Source organism: Carassius carassius, chromosome 6 (assembly GCF_963082965.1).
Source record: "Carassius carassius chromosome 6, fCarCar2.1, whole genome shotgun sequence".
Taxonomy (NCBI): Eukaryota; Metazoa; Chordata; class Actinopteri; order Cypriniformes; family Cyprinidae; genus Carassius; species Carassius carassius.
In genome coordinates this window covers 18,731,619-18,748,572 of record NC_081760.1, presented here as the reverse complement: position 1 = coordinate 18,748,572, position 16,954 = coordinate 18,731,619, and the positions used below count along the sequence as shown (strand labels likewise).

The following is a 16,954-nucleotide window of genomic DNA, read 5'->3' as shown; positions in this document are numbered from 1 at the left end:
TGTTTTTTATTTATTTAATTTTTTTTTATTTTAGGGACTCTGTATGTTGTCACTTCGAGAAAATCAATGTAAAAACCCTGAGAAAATAAATATTTACAGATGACTGTCCTGTATACCAAATATAAATCTGAAAATAATGCTCTATGAACCATTTATGTTAAATATGGACTGAAAATCTACTGAGAGGTTTGGAAATTTGAGTCTGGAAAAGTATGGAATTTTGAAATGGAAAATGTGTAGAAACCCTAATTGTAAAATAAATGACAAATCACATAAATGCCTATGAATCATCAAAATTTACTATTTTCACTTTTGTCTTTGTGCTCTCTCTGTCAAACAGCTCCAGGTCATGCTTGAGTGGCAATCGTCTGTTAACGAGCAGCTCAATGTGGCAAAGAGTACTGCATTAGATCCCAGCATTCGTGCAGCAACTCCTATCCATACTGAGATCTCCATCCCTGAGTCTGGTTTTCATTCCCCTGGAGAGCGACAGGCAGCACTGGACAACAGCCTGAGCAGCACAGCCACAACTGGATCTCCAGAAACAGTGCGCTCTCTTGGGCCTCTGATGGCAGCCATTGGGGACAGTCATGCTGGCAGTCTGTTAGAGCAGTATCTCTCATCTGTGCAAGGAGAGGACGAGGAGGATGAAGAGGAAGAGGAAGAGGATAAAGGACCGGGTGACAGAACAGGAACACCTCAAGAGCCATCTGATTTCTCTCCTCATGGTAAAGACAAGATATTGTCCTGCCCTTTTCCGACAGGCTAAAAGGTAGCAGAGAAGGTCTCATTGCCTGCTCTATCAGACTGATGTGTCCCAACCTTTCTTGAAGATCGTATTCTAACTTTTTTCACTGACCTTCAGTAGACACATAGACACATATCCTTTTATCTTCATATTACACATACTGTATGTTCTCACCAGTCAGACACCTATTGAACAAGGTCATGTTTAATTCAGTATTTTTTAAATGACTGGCGGCTGATGCCGCTTTTCTTTATAACCATGAAGTACAGAATACATTTACACTGTTGGGAAATCAGTATACAGCTTTCTGTTAGAGTCGTTGAAGTATTTAAATATTTACATACCCGGAGTGCCAAGGTCTTTCAGTGCACTTAAACTGTATATATGTGTTATATATTTACAAAATCTTTTTTGCAAATAAAGTTTTACTTTGACCATTGTGGTAATTTCCATCAGTACTTTAGCACACAGTTAAAAGACATGTATTTATTTGTGTTCTGCACCAAAATTTAATTTGTTTTGATTATATTTTAATTGTTCACTTTAGAAGTAATTTTATAAAGTATGAAATGCTAACTTCATATTACTTTGTGGACTATAACGATACCTTCATGTCTTGCAGCTGCTGGATCTCAAACTCGATGAAGTTGCATCATAACCAGTAGCAAATTAATGAGTAACTATTTGAAAGAGCATGCCATAAGTGCATCTCTGAAGGTTTCAAAGATACAGTCCAAGGAAGATTCTGTACAATTAGCTTAGAAGGTTGAAAAAGTACCAATGCAAGACTTGGTTTGGTTGTACAGTATTTTTAAGGAGTTCTGAGTTTGACAAAGGCAAACCGTGTTCATAAGAAACCATGTTCATTAGAAAATTCAATAGCTCAAAAAAAAAAAAAAAAAGCTTTTTTATGAAATGTTCACAATTTCGCTCATCAGTTTTACAGAATACGCACTGTATAAAAATATATATTTTAAAAAAATGTTGATTCAGATTCTTTAACAGCACCCCATGGCACAATATGCAGAGCAGGGGGTCCCCAGAACCAGAATTAAGAACCACTGCTCTTATTAAGACTAGTACCTCTAGATGGAGCTCATTATCCAAGACTACAAGTTAACAAAAAAATTAAAAAAAAAACGCACAGTCTTTTGGTTTGGTTGGATTTCTGAGTATGTCAAATGCACACCATGCTCAAGAAGCAACTGACTAACAGACGGGTAAGATGGTGGAAGAAGCCCACCTTAAGAACAATTTCCATATACTAATAAACTGTACCAAATTAACATACTTTTTTATCTAATCTTAATAATTTCATTGTAAGGCAAAAAAAAATGCCATCAATTAAATGGCAGCTTGGTAGTGTGCATCTTGGCAATTTATTTTGAATGAATCCGGTCCGTTCAAGGCGGGGGCCCCTCACACGCAATATATATTTCTTTCTTTCCTCAGATCTAAGCAAATTATTCTAACCTTAGTACGCAGTAAACAAATATAGGCTACATATAACCTGTTGATATTCAACGTGACATAACAAAAACAAAAAAAATACACACATATATATATATATATATATATATATATATATATATATATATATATATATATACTATAATATAATATATTTTATCAATATTTATAATAATAATGATAATATTTTTTACGTTTACCTCAAAACTGTTCTAATGAGATTACGTTACTCGCACAAATACCATCTCACAGATGAAATGTCAACATGAAACACTTTAAATTGTTTTAATTTGACATTTTTACTTAATGCCACACACAGAATCAAAAATACAATTGGGGAATATATTCCATAGAGTAACGTTTTCTTTTTTTTATGTACTCAAATATCAATTTTATCTTTAATACCTTATTGAGGTCTGTACGTATAATTATAGCTACTAATCTGTTTTGGTTGAAGGAGTGCCCTGACATCACGAATCACGTCACTCGCAAAGAAGTTCTCGAGTCAACGTTGCGTCGCGTCATTCAGAGCAAACGCTCGTACGTGAGTCACAGCAAGAAAAAAATGATCATTGATAGAGTTTCTGAGGGATACTCGGGTCTTCTGGACCGGGACAGCGATGTTATGACAAGTCCGGTCCACCTGTTGTCGTTCTACGGATATTCATCTCCAACAGAACCGAATCTGTCGGTCGGATCTCCGAGCTCTGATTCGGAACAGAGCTGGAGCAATGCGGGTAGCCCCCAAAACAGCGCCAACGGTAGGAAAAAAAAGAATAATTATGAGACTATTTTATTTATTTATTAACCAAACTGAATTGGTGTATTTACTTACTTGGACCGTATAAAGAAAAAAAACAATGTTGATGAATAAAATCTATGGTGTTGGATAGACGGGCAAAAGACACACGACGTGTGTAATCATTTGATAATGTTTTCAGTACATTTCAGAGGACCGTAATTAAACTAATTAAAATGACCAACGTTTAATTAAAGTATTTCCCTTCTAAGTGGAAGAGCACAGCGCGCGGAAACTGAGTCGGTATCAAGGTGTGCGCGTCAAGAACACTGTCAAAGAGCTGATCATGCAGAAACGCCAAGAGATTCAGGTACATATTATATTAAATTATGTTGTATTTCATAATGGGCTATGTCACACATGACTTGCTCCATCAGATTTTAACAAATCCACAATTCTGTATTTCTTATTATATTACATTATGTAATTCTCCACAGGCTCAGCAATGTCAAATTGAAACTGAATGTCCAGGTAACTATATGTATGCAGTTATGATTTGTATATAGTAACAGGGAGCTGTCAAAAGTTACTGGAAAGAAAAAAAGTATTGTTTCATTACAGCCATAACGCATGTGCTGCAGAGAACCAAGAGGGAAGTGGAGAATGTCTCTCTGTCTACTGTGAAACGACCGCGAGTCACAGACGCAAACGTCCTAGTATGTTTTGCTCTTCATTTGTCTGATGATTTTTATATACATTGTTTCCCACTCACTAGAGTTTCACTGGTTTCTGAGGTATTTCAATGACAGTGAGATCTTCTAGAATTCTATTTGAAAAGACTTGTGGGGATTTGTTTTTCTATGCTGTACAGTTTAATAAGAATCATGGCATTTCTCAACGCCAGTTCTTGAGATCCACCTCTCAGAATGTTTTAGAGGAGTTGAGAAACACTGGGGTAGAGCGAAGGTGATTCTAGACTTTCTCAAATCAGAAGAGATGATCTGTTGACCAAACTTACAGTCTTGTGAGGTTCTGAACCTTTCTAAAGCTACAGTCAGTCCTGAGACTCTTCATGTTATGTTTGTTGCTATTGTGCTGGGGTTTGATATAGAGTTTCCTGCTCAAATCCGCATAGAGCTTCATAACCCTTTTTCAAGAGCTGTTCAGAATACACAATACCAAATTTTAAACCACTTGTTCTATGTCTCTCCTAGTCTCTGTGTGACCAAGGTGAGAACATGTTTTGTGACACTGAGATGTTGGAGGATATTGGTGACGTCCTGTCCAAAGAGCGGCTCTCCATTGAATCTGTGACAGTGAGAGGATGCCCAGTGCCGGTGTGTTGTCCACCTCAAGATTTGTACACTGATGCTGAAAGCCCCATTTACACGGTCTGCCATCTGTTGCCGTCCATGGAGAACATGTATACTTACTCCATCCCACCATGCGCGCCCAACCTCAATATGACTGCTGCACCCCCAGTGTCCTTTTTCGAATGGCAGATAAAGCACGAGGAGGAGAAACTGGCTGCTTTGAGCTATGTGGATCTCATTACTAGAGATGAGGATGGAGACACGTGAGTACACTTTCATACATTTTCTTACATTATACTCTTCAAATCTCAACTGTTTATGGATTGATTCACAAATGGCCAAACTCAGTTAGGCTATTCTATTGGTTCACTTGAGAGTCTTGAGAGGAATATGGCATTAATTATTGATGGTTTACTGATTTGCAGGTTCTTGCACATCGCGGTGGCCCAAGGCAGAAGAGCTCTGGCGTATGTCCTCGGGAGGAAAATGGCTGCCATCGGCATGCTGGATATAAAAGAACACAACAACCAGGTATAGCCAAAAAAAAAAGTTCCCATTTGACCAGTGGGATTATCAGTGAAAGCACACCTTTAAATCTTGCTGATTTTCGAACACTGACATGAACACACCTGTGCACACTCCCTGTCATTAACATAAACAGACAAATGCGATTACTCATTTGACCTCATACTTCCTCCACTCAAGAGTGCCTTCCAAGTCAGTGTTGCTGCAGATCAACACCTGATTGCACAAGACCTGCTTTTACTAGGAGCTGAAATCAACACCATGGACTGTTGGGGCCGATCCCCATTACACGTGTGTGCCGAGAAGGGCCACACCTCGACACTGCAGGTACCATTTCCTGTTTACTCCCTTTCCCTGAATGGATTTCCTCCCTTGTTGTTGGATTTGTATGTTATGTATTGTTGTCAGTCGATCACATTGAAAGGCCCTTTTCAATATCATTTCACATCTTGAGGAGTTTTCACACTCACTGGAACCTCAACCACTAGATTTTCATATTTTTTAACTCTGAACAGGGTATCTGCGGGTCCTTAAAAAGACTTAAATTTAGTTTTATAAACTTTAAGGCCATAAAAAGTCTTAAATGGTACAAGAAAGTTATGATTTCAAGAGGTCTTAAATTTCGGGACGGAAAGAATAATTCTCACATGAAAAAATACTATAGTAATTTATAGTAAATAGTATAGTGTTTTTGAACAATACTATAGTAAAGTACTTGAATTAATTTGTTGTGGTAATTCTGTAGTTGCTGTGATAATATAACAACCATTCTAATATAAACAAATTACTGTACTTTACCCAATACTGTACTAAGTTTTCTACAACTAGAGTATAGGGTATAATATACTTAAATACTCTACAGTTTACTGTAGTAAAAACTAAAGTATATCACAGTATTACAGTTTATCAGTTCAATATAGTTGATACTACAGTATGCTGTAGCATTCATTAACAAAGTGTTGTAAATACTATAATATATACAGTATAATACACTTTAGTTCAAAAACACTATAGTATTTACTATAAATTACTATAGTATTTTTTCATGTGGCTTGCAATATGGCTTAATGTGAAAATTTAACTGCAGAAGGCTATGATTTCATTGAATAAACGCTGCACGTTTCAAAGTCAGGTGCTGCACTACTTTGTTTATTGTGGTTACCAGGGAAAACACTGTATTTCTGCCATCCAAAAGCACCTCCTGCTGGCAGAAAATGAATATTAATTTATAATAAGCTGTTTTTGTTCAGATCATTCTGAAAATCAACTCAATATACATTTAAATTAAATTAAATTAAATTAAATTATGTGTTATTTAATGAAAATAATGATTGATATTAATAGTTTGAATTAATATAATAATTTATACATTGGACTCATCCATTTTCTTAATAATGGTTTAAAAGCTGAAATGTGATTATCATTTTATAAAACATTTTGTTTTTGTTAAAAACCTGTATCTGAACTGTAAATTTAATGATTAATATGTTACCATAGACATTGCCCTACCCCACTCATATGCTATTCATTTTATGCAGATCTTAAAAAGTCTTAAATTTGAGCTTAAGATAGCCTGTTTGAAGAAGCTCCTGCACCTCACTCACTTCAGACATTCCTAATTGTTTGATTAGACATTGTGTGCAAAACATTTAATTCATGATATCCAACAATTTGATAAGTCTTTTTCTCTACTGCGACTATATTTAAACTGCCATCTGTCTAAATCAGTGCACGTGATCTCTGTACAACAGCTACTAATAAAACTAATAAACTTGTGTATTCAGCATGATAACAGCAACGAGACTCACTGCAGGAGATCTGAAGTCTACACTTAAAAATCAGACTTAAACAGACTGGATATGGCCCACGAACGTGTGAGCAGGAAAAAAAGTGCATGGATTCTGATATTGTCAGATCGGTTTCAGGCCTCATTCATATGTGGAAATAGATATGAATTGCATACATGCACTTGTGTCTGCCAGATAAGTGGACAGATCAGATATTTCCGTCAATGCGAGTAGTTCATCACTGAAAAAGCAATGGTGGTCATTGATGTCGACTCATGTGAATGTTCATCCAGGTCAGTACGCAGTGTTGCTGTTTTCCTATGGAACTGGGCTATTTTTACACTGTTACCACAGGTTGTTACAGTGATCTGTCCCAATTTTGACGGTGGGGGGAGTCAGGCTGGAGGGGGAGGACTGTGTAAAAACGTGATCGGACGAGTTTTGAATAGCAGTTGGGCTTGTTTTGTTTTGTAGACCTGGTTCATCTTTTAAAAGAAGATGTAAGCTGGTCGTCAGCAAAAAAAAAAAAATCTACACCGTTGTTGAATAACTAGTTGACTATTCACCCACCATAGCCCATCCCTGAAGTCACTAAGTTTATGTACAGTACAGTATTTCCTTGTTAACCTGGGCATGCATCTGTTAGCCACTGTTTTTCCTCTTATCATTTTCTCATCATCTATCAACAGTCCATGTCTATCAATTAATCAAATGCTCCATGTTTATTTAACCATCAGTTCACTGACTTCCTCATAACATGCTTGACTAATATGCATTTCCTCAAAAAAGAGGCACGCAACACAGGCAAAAAAAATTCCCTTAACTGGCTGCACAAAACAACATCCTTTTATAAGACTGGAAAACAAAATGCCTGTGTTTCTGTCAGCCATTAACTGTTGACAGATCATGGCACGTAACCATCTCTGCAATCGTTAACGCTACCACTCTCATGCAGAATCCCTCCCTTCTCCCAGAATGCCACAGTGTGGTACATGTTGAGATCTGTTTTCTTGTAGATCTTTCTTGGGGCTTGTAAGTACCAAACTCATTGTTTTCCTTCAGGCCATCCAGAATTCCATGCAGACTAGGGGGCGACAAGTCAACATGGAGGTGATCAACTATGATGGTCAGTGTCTTGTAGAAACAAGATAATTTGTCCTAGTTAAGGAATTATTTTATTTAATAAATTCATCAACAGTTGATGTTACAGCACATTCAAAAACATGTTTTGTGTTTGTAGGACTTACGCCTCTCCATGTTGCAGTCCTGTCCCACAATGCTGTAGTGCAGGAGCTGTGCTGTCACGGGACACCCCCCTCTGCTCAGAATCTGGCTCTGCTGCAGAAGAGGAAGCTACTTGGGGATTGTATCAGCACTTTGTTGCTCATGGGTGCATCGCTGGAAACGAAGGTGAACATTGTTCTGTTGCCACTTAAGGTGTCATTGTGTCTGGTGTTCTAGACTACATAATCACCTTGTTTCAAACAGGACCGCAAAAGTGGCCGCACCGCTCTGCATATGGCTGCTGAAGAGGCTAACATTGAGCTTCTGCGCCTTTTTCTGGATCAGACCAACTACTTCTCTATCATAAACGCAAAGGTTAGTGAGCAGTGTTGTGTGGCATGCTGACCTGATGGAAGTCAGCCCTAGGGCTTGATATGACCTCTCACTGTGTGATTGACAGGCATTCAGTGGAAACACAGCGCTGCACATGGCCAGCGCTCTACAAGGCCGCCAGGCTCAAGTAGACGCGGTTCGATTACTGCTGAGACGAGGAGCCGATCCCAGTGCCAAGAACCTGGAGAATGAGCAACCGGCCCAGCTAGTGCCCGACGGTCCGCTGGGTGACCAGGTAAGAGAACTCCAGCTAGTTTGATCTCTACAATAGAGAAGGGCATTTGTCATGTCTTCCTTTTTGAGAACTGGAAAGCTCAGTAAAGCGATTCATTTATTAACTGAGGGGATGGGGCTATGGATTTCATAGAGAAAATAATTATGACACTATTTTAATGAAAACTTTTATAACATTTTTGATGAGAATATGATGGAGAATAAAACAAAATATGCTAGTTATTAAAAATGCATCCATATTTTTTATTTTATTTTTGAAAAAAAGAAACTCATGAAAGCGTATGAAACGCATGTCAGTAATGTTGGGCATTGTCGTTTGAACTGTGAGAACTGAAGCTGAAGTGAATGTGAACTTTGGTAAACTGAGTCGCTTTTTTAGCGTGTTAATTTCCTGATCGAAATGCTTCTTATATGATATTAATCAGATAAATACACAACATAAATGTAAAACTGCAACTTTCAGTAAGTCCATTTTTACAAGATGGAATACACAAGTAAACTTTACATTCCATTCATGTGTAACTCCTATTGTGCATGTACTCTCATGGCTGCATATTAGTTCCTAAGACCTGCTTTTGAATAGTCATGTAGTGTTAAACAAGAGAGAGCAAGACTGGAGTAATGTTAATGAAACCAGTTTGAACAGTTTATGCAAAAGAGCCTCAGGCTCTCTGCATGACTCAATGATCCCATAGAGATTTCCAGTGACCCTCTTTTTCTCTGTAATTTCCACAGGTGCGTCGGGTCCTGAAAGGTAAAGGAGCACAGTCCCGGTCATGAGCGACCATCCCATTCTTCCCTTCAGAATCGCTGTCAGTCAGGCAGTCCGGTCTGTGTACAGATTCATTTGCCACTTCAGGCAGATGTTGGTTGTTTCTGTGAAACAGTTTTATCATTGTTCACTACTGAGTAGTAGACGGTACAGGAAAGTGAGAGCAACAGTTCAGAAAAGCTACCTGATATTAGAAGAGGAATCCAGTGTTATGAGGAACTTCAAGAAGGAGTATTCAGAAAGTAATAATAAATGAAAGATAGAGCGTTAAAGAGAAAGAAAATTAAGTCTTACTGTCATCCAGATTCACTGGATTGAAAAGTGATTCATCTCTTGTACAGTAGCAGATCTGAAGTGTTGCATTTGGCTGTGGTGTGTAAAAGGTTGTAAACTATAATCTCTAAACAATGTAACTACATCCGTATTGTTGTTGTTATTATTAATATTATTATTATTACTCTTATGTGTATTTTGTCAGAAGGTTTGCAAGTTAAACATTATCAACGGACTTTACCTGAGATGGTAATCAGTAACTTTAAACCTGTTAAACCAGAATGTTCGTGTTTGTTGGCTTAAGGCATGTTTCAGCATGTTATTTTGGGACTTTCTTCCATCAATAATTAACTTTTTGTGCTGTCATGTGACTCTAGAAGTCATCTAATTATCCTGAATTATTATTCCGATTTTTATTATTATTTTTTTATTGTAACTGATATTCTCAGAATCAACACTAAAACCCACTTAAAAATAGGGTTAAAGGTGATTATTTAAGAAGACATAGAGATTATTTTAGTGCATTACACCAGCTCATATTAAACAAATCTGCATGATATTGCTGATGTATATGTTTTTGTGGTGAGGGAATAAGTATACTGTATATTGTTATTGTGTGTATATATTATATAATTCCGCATTATTTTTCCATTGTGCTTCATTAGTGTTTTAGTGTTTCCTTGCAGTTCACTTGATATTCTGTGAGTTTGAATAACCAGCTGTAATTCAGTCTCAAATAAAGTTTCCTTGTTAGTGTCTGATGTTTTCATGAGAATTTCAGTCATGCCAGGAGTATGAAACAGAGCTAGAATCGTATTTCGGAATAGTGTCAAAACAAGAGCAGAAAAATTATCCAAGACCAGGAAATATCACACTGTTCAGAACAAGTGTACATCTAAGTACAACTTACAGGAACTAATGGAAAAGACCAGAAGATTGCAATAACAACAGCAGAGAAGATTGCAATAATAACAGAGTCTTTACTCATTTTCAAAAAACATCTAAAGACTCATCTTATTCGACAGCACTTAACCAACTAATACTAGCACTTTTTCTTTTCTTGTCTTTTTCATTTATATAAAAAAAAATAATTCCTGGCTATGCCTTCTATAGTCAAGTCACCTTTATTTATATAGCGCTTTAAACAAAATACATTGTGTCAAAGCAACTGAAAACATTCATTAGGAAAACAGTGTGTCAATAATGCAAAATGATAGTTAAAGGCAGTTCATCATTGAATTCTGTGATGTCATCTCTGTTCAGTTTAAATAGTGTCTGTGCATTTATTTGCAATCAAGTCAACGATATCGCTGTAGATGAAGTGACCCCAACTAAGCAAGCCAGAGGTGACAGCAGCAAGGAACCGAAACTCCATCGGTGACAGAATTGAGAAATTGGGCCAGTTCTCCTCTGACCAGACGAAACCAGTAGTTCAATTCCAGGCTGCAGCAAAGTCAGATTGTGCAGAAGAATCATCTGTTTCCTGTGGTGTTGTCCTGGTGGTCATCTGAGACAAGGTCTTTAAAGGGGATCTGTATCTGGGGCTCTAGTTGTCCTGGTCTCTGCTGTCTTTCAGGGATGTAGAGGTCCTTTCTAGGTGCTGATCCACCATCTGGTCTGGATATGTACTGGATCCGGGTGACTGCAGTGACCCTCTGATCTGGATACAGACTGGATCTGGTGGCTACGGTGACCTCGGAATAAGAGAGAAACAGACTAATATTAGCGTAGATGCCATTCTTCTAATGATGTAGCAAGTACATCGGGTGTTATGGGAAGTGTTCCCGGTTCCGGTTTACCTAATTAATGCAGCCTAAAAATCCTTTAACAGATTTGGATATTAAAAGCATATTAGTATGTTATGTGTAAGCCAGGTTAAAGAGATGGGTATTTAATCTAGATTTAAACTGCAAGAGTGTGTCTGCCTCCCAAACAATGTTAGGTAGGTTATTCCAGAGTTTAGGCGCCAAATAGGAAAAGGATCTGCCGCCCTCAGTTGATTTTGATATTCTAGGTATTATCAAATTGCCTGAGTTTTGAGAACGTAGTGGACGTAGAGGATTATAATGTAAAAGGAGCTCATTCAAATACTGAGGTGCTAAACCATTCAGGGCTTTATAAGTAATAAGCAATATTTAAAAATCAATACGATGTTTGATAGGGAGCCAGTGAAGTGTTGACAGGACCGGGCTAATATGGTCATACTTCCTGGTTCTAGTAAGAACTCTTGCTGCTGCATTTTGGACTAGCTGTAGTTTGTTTCCTAAGCGTGCAGAACAACCACCCAATAAAGCATTACAATAATCTAACCTTGAGGTCATATATGCATGGATTAACATTTCTGCATTCGGCATTGAGAGCATAGGCCGTAATTTAGATATATTTTTGAGATGGAAAAATGCAGTTTTACAAATGATAGAAACGTGGTTTTCTAAGGAAAGACTGCGATCAAATAGCACACCTAGGTTCCTAACAGATGACGAAGAATTGACAGAGCAACCATCAAGTCTTAGACAGTGTTCTAGGTTATTGCATGCAGAGGTTTTAGGTCCTATAATTAACACCTCTGTTTTTTCAGAATTTAGCAGTAAGAAATTACTCGTCATCCAGTTTTTTATATCGACTATGCATTCCATTCGTTTTTCAAATTGGTGTGTTTCACCGGGCCGCGAAGAAATATAGAGCTGAGTATCATCAGCAAAACAGTAAAAAGCTAACCATGTTTCCTGATGATATCTCCCAAGGGTAACATATAAAGCGTGAAGAGTAGCGGCCCTAGTACTGAGCCTTGAGGCACTCCATACTGCACTTGTGATCGATATGATACATCTTCATTCACTGCTACGAACTGATGGCGGTCGTATTAGTACGATTTAAACCATGCTTATGCACTTCCATTAATGCCAACAAAGTGTTCAAGTCTATGCAAAAGAATGTTGTGGTCAATTGTGTCAAACGCAGCACTAAGATCCAATAAAACTAATAGAGAGATACAACCACGATCAGACAATAAGAGCAGGTCATTTGTAACTCTAAGGAGAGCAGTCTCAGTACTATGATACGTTCTAAATCCTGACTGGAAATCCTCACATATACCATTTTTCTCTAAGAAGGAATATAATTGTGAGGATACCACCTTTTCTGGTATCTTGGACAGAAAAGAGAGATTCGAGATTGGTCTATAATTAACTAGTTCTTTGGGGTCAAGTTGTGGTTTTTTGATGAGAGGCTTAATAACAGCCAGTTTGAAGGTTTTGGGGACATATCCTAATGACAATGAGGAATTAATAATAGTCAGAAGAGGATCTATGACTTCTGGAAGCACCTCTTCTCTTTTAGGAGCTTAGATGGTATAAGGTCTAACATACATGTTGTTGGTTTAGATGATTTAACAAGTTTATACAATTCTTCCTCTCCTATAGTAGAGAATGAGTGGAACTGTTCCTCAGGGTCCCTGGTCTATAGTGCACTGTCTGATGCGATACTGTACCTGACGGCTGAATGGTTGCAATTTTATCTCTAATAGTATCAATTTTAGAAGCAAAGTAGTTCATAAAGTCATTACTGCTGTGATGTTGAGAAATGTCAACACTTGTTGAGGCTTTATCTTTCGTTAATTTAGCCACTGTATTGAATAAATACCTGGGGTTATGTTTGTTTTCTTCTAAAAGAGAAGAAAAAAGTAATCGGATCTAGCAGTTTTTAATGCTTTTCTGTTGGATAGGTTACTTTCCCGCCAAGCAATACGAAATACCTCTAGTTTTGTTTTCCTCCAGCTGCGCTCCATTTTTCGGGCTGCTCTCTTTAGGGTGCAAGTATGCTCATTATACCTATACTTGACTAACTGAGACTTGTCATGGCACTTGTATACAGTTGTTGTTCTCTTGTTGACCTGACTGCTTCTATTTTTCTCATTTGTAAGTCACTGTGGATAAAAGCGTCTGATAAATGATTAAATGAAAAAAAATAATTAAATGTAACAATAGTAATGTGAATGATGGCTGTCTATTGTTGGCACAATGATTACCTGTTACAGCGTTTACCAGGTTAAGCATTTGTCATGGTCATGATCATCTGCTACTAAACTTTGACCTTTAAATGTAATATTGAAGCAAATGTTTTTGACTATGTTGTATATATTTTATGCTGTGATTGTTTTTTGATTAGCTTTTCATTGAAACATCTGATTAGTTTTAAATGGTCTAACTAATATTGCATGTTTTTGTTAGTGCTACTGACAGTTATTTGTAATGTAATGTTTTAATATTGTGTGCACTTGCCCAGGACTGCAGATGGAAATTAGCATTTGCTAACCCTGGTACAAAACATCTTTTCATAAGATTAATGTATTTTGTACATTGTCCCTGACAAATAAACTAAAAAAATAAATAAATAAATTCCTTTAAAATCATAACAATGACCAACATGCCACATTCATATACATACACTAGGCACACAGAAGACACTGAGAATATATTTAAAAAGTATATCCCAGAAAATTCCCCTTCCTTTTGTAAGATGACCATTTATATAAGAGGAAAGCACAATATGTCATTGTGTAACAGATGGTAGATTTCCTCATATTCTGAGTGTGGAGAATCTGGTAAAAACTCTATAGAGGACTTTTGGGAACCAACAAAAGTTTTAAATCATCAGCTATAAACTCTACTTCTGCAATTGCTCTGCAATAATTATTAGCGGCCTACAAACTCCATTGAGAGTGTTGAAGCTGACTTCTGCTGATAAAACTACAAACTATTTTCTTCAGTAAATTTTTCTTTAGTTGACCACATCTCTGACTCCTGGTCTTTGTTCATCATACCTGGTCCTTGGGTTTTAATTGTAAATTCCCCTACAGTCAGTGGTGTTATGAGGAAATTCAGGAAGGAGTATTCAGAAAGTAATAAAAAATGAAAGACACAGCGTTAAAGATAAATAGTAATTTTTCCTCCTTCAGTTCTTACACATCACATTGCGGCATGATTACTGTTTTTCTTGTGTATATAAATAACCAGTATAGAAACATAAAACCACAATATTCTCAGTTCAGTGAACCTCAAGTTTCATTAACCTGAACCAGGACTCACATCAGAAATCCCCTCATACTGAACAACATTTTTTATTCCCTGTCAATGTCTTTATTTGTTTACATGCACATTGTTTCATTTCAAATGTATATAAAAAAAGATACAAGCACGACGAAGATTATTCAAATAAAGATCAGTGAAGGTCCTGTGAACGTGTTAATTCCCTACAACCTGTCACGATCATCAGCTGGAGTCCCCATGAACTCCTATAGAGGGCACTCCACTCAGGACTCTGGCATTTTGTATTTCCAACTCCATTCCCCAGAATTCCAACTCCATTCCCCATGCTTAGGACTAATCACCACAAGGTGTTCCCCATTACCACTCCCCTATATAACCTGTGTTTGGACTCTCATTTAGCGCAAAGTCTTGTTCTTTATGGCATTTCCGAGCATTTTTCCCTGTGTTTGTTCCTTCCGTATTTGACTTTGGATTGTGTATACTGACTTTAATTCTCTGCTGCCTGCCCCGACCTCTGCTTGTTACTGTTGCTGATTCTGGATATCCCTGACATACCTGACGCTGTTTTCTCTGATCATTGCCTGTTTGACCATTCTCTTTATTAAACCACTGCATATGGATCCGAACATCTCTGACTCCTTGTTACACAACCAGTTTCATTGATCTGTGCTGTTTAAATAATAATCAGTAATAATTAAGACCAATTTAAGATTCAACCACTAATTGACCGATTGCTCATTCACTTTTCTCAATACTTGCCCTCATTGTCTATGCTGTGATCAAAAACTCATTGTTAATAAGATATTATTAACAACTAGTACATGTGCAGATCAAACTCAAGACATTATCATACTAAAACTATTAAAGCTTTATGCATTACATATTCCAGGTGTATCTGTTTAATGTCATTTAATTGTGCAGTAAAAACACAATACAAACATGTTGGACCTGTCTGATGTGGCACGCTAGTGTTTTGAAGAATTCAAGCAGTTTTACATCAGATTTTTTATTTTAATTAATAACTTAATATTTCCAAATTTGTTATTTTTTGTTGCACATTGAATAAAAGCACATAGCAGAATATAATTTTGTGCATCTGAATCAGCTCCCTAGCTCCCGAGCTTGAATCAGTATATAGTGTACACAAATTCAGTCACTGGTAAGTTCCCTGACTCATTGCACATTGGGACAGTGATCACTCGAATTCCAGTGACAAGATTAAATAAAACGTCAACGGACAACATAGTAGAACATCATCACTGGTATTAATAAACAACAGGAAGGAACAATCAAATTTTTATATTATAATTTTTTTCTCTTTAAACACATCATTCTGTTTCATGTTCTTACATCATTTCAGCTGAATATTAATTATAAATGTTAATTAGATGCGTTCTTTACCTGTCTAGCGATGTGTCTTTATGTTGAACTATACAAAGTTGAATGTGTTTATGTGTTTATGTTGATCTATTCATAAACAGCTTGTATCACTCCAAAGAGAAAGTATAATTTGAAATCGCATCATATGACCCCTTTAAAATTCTATAAAAATGTAACAAAAATGAACAGGAATGCTTTAGCAGAGTTTAATCCTTTTGGGTCTGATCCGATTTCAACCTCTTATTTCAGACTTCTGACTCATTTTGGATATATGGTTATTCCATTTGAGTGTGTATAATTGTACATTTGTGTGTCTGTGAGTGTGTGTGAGTGGATGTGTCTGTTTTGATGTTTTAGTGTAACCCTTTCCTTGCGGTCCACTTTTTTACTGCATTGTGGTTGAATTATTTATTTAATTTTACATATTTGCTGTGTTACAGTAACACCAGTTTATAGGTGTTTGTGTGTGTAAGTGTGTGTGCACATGTGTGAGTGGGTGTGCCAGTTTTGCATTCTTGATGTTTTAGAGTTTCACCCCTTTATTGCTGAGTACTTTTCTCTACATTGTGGCTAATTTGCAGATTTTGCACACAAAAATTTGCTAAATTCCCATTTTATTTCCTATATCTGGTCATTTTTGACTGGAGACAAAGAGTGTGATTTGTATGACCAAAAAGCCTGTTCGAATCATGGCCTATGTTCACATTCCAAGTGCCATAAAAGACCTCCATTTTCATACCATTCCGATGTAGTTGTGATTTTAAAAAAATTCTAAAAGTGAACTTCTCCGGTCAGAAGTGACCGAAGACCACACAAGGGTTAAAATATGCCATGTCTGAAAGAGTCTCCACTTCAAAACATCGTTCAGTTTTAATAGAAGTCGAAGTCTAAACTGGTGTATCTGAATGTGTGAGCTAAACAGTCACTGGACATATTTAAACAAAAGCCTTTGTGAGGTTTTCGTACTCAGTTTACATGCTTGAGGCAGTTTGTAACATGAGTGACTTTGTTATAACTTACGTTATAGATTTAGGAACAACATACTTGG

General features: G+C 37.0%; 2 protein-coding genes across 4 annotated transcripts in view; both read left to right on the top strand.

The window, feature by feature from the left end:
- The window catches only part of LOC132142468 (centrosomal protein of 97 kDa-like), a 38,533-nt gene extending 37,417 nt beyond the window's left edge, over positions 1-1,116 (top strand). The window contains exon 12 of the mRNA XM_059552360.1: positions 341-1,116. Coding sequence (XP_059408343.1) covers positions 341-769 — 429 coding nt within the window. The 3' untranslated portion in view covers positions 770-1,116. The remainder of the gene's footprint in view (positions 1-340) is intronic.
- Positions 1,117-2,717: 1,601 nt separating this feature from the next.
- Positions 2,718-10,234, top strand: LOC132142464 (NF-kappa-B inhibitor zeta-like). Of its 3 annotated transcripts, none has more exons than XM_059552353.1 (12): positions 2,718-2,979; positions 3,230-3,327; positions 3,455-3,488; positions 3,579-3,673; positions 4,172-4,533; positions 4,696-4,801; positions 4,976-5,122; positions 7,645-7,708; positions 7,823-7,992; positions 8,071-8,181; positions 8,267-8,434; positions 9,169-10,234. In XM_059552353.1, the coding sequence occupies exons 1-12, from the start codon at positions 2,784-2,786 to the stop codon at positions 9,211-9,213; spliced, it is 1,596 nt and encodes a 531-aa protein (XP_059408336.1). In that variant the 5' UTR covers positions 2,718-2,783; the 3' UTR covers positions 9,214-10,234. The 3 variants fall into 3 exon arrangements, with proteins under 3 accessions (XP_059408336.1, XP_059408337.1, XP_059408338.1); XM_059552354.1 differs by having other exon boundaries at positions 2,844-2,979; positions 3,215-3,327; XM_059552355.1 differs by lacking the exons at positions 3,455-3,488; positions 3,579-3,673 and having other exon boundaries at positions 2,844-2,979; positions 3,215-3,327.
- The last annotated feature ends 6,720 nt before the right edge of the window (positions 10,235-16,954 follow it).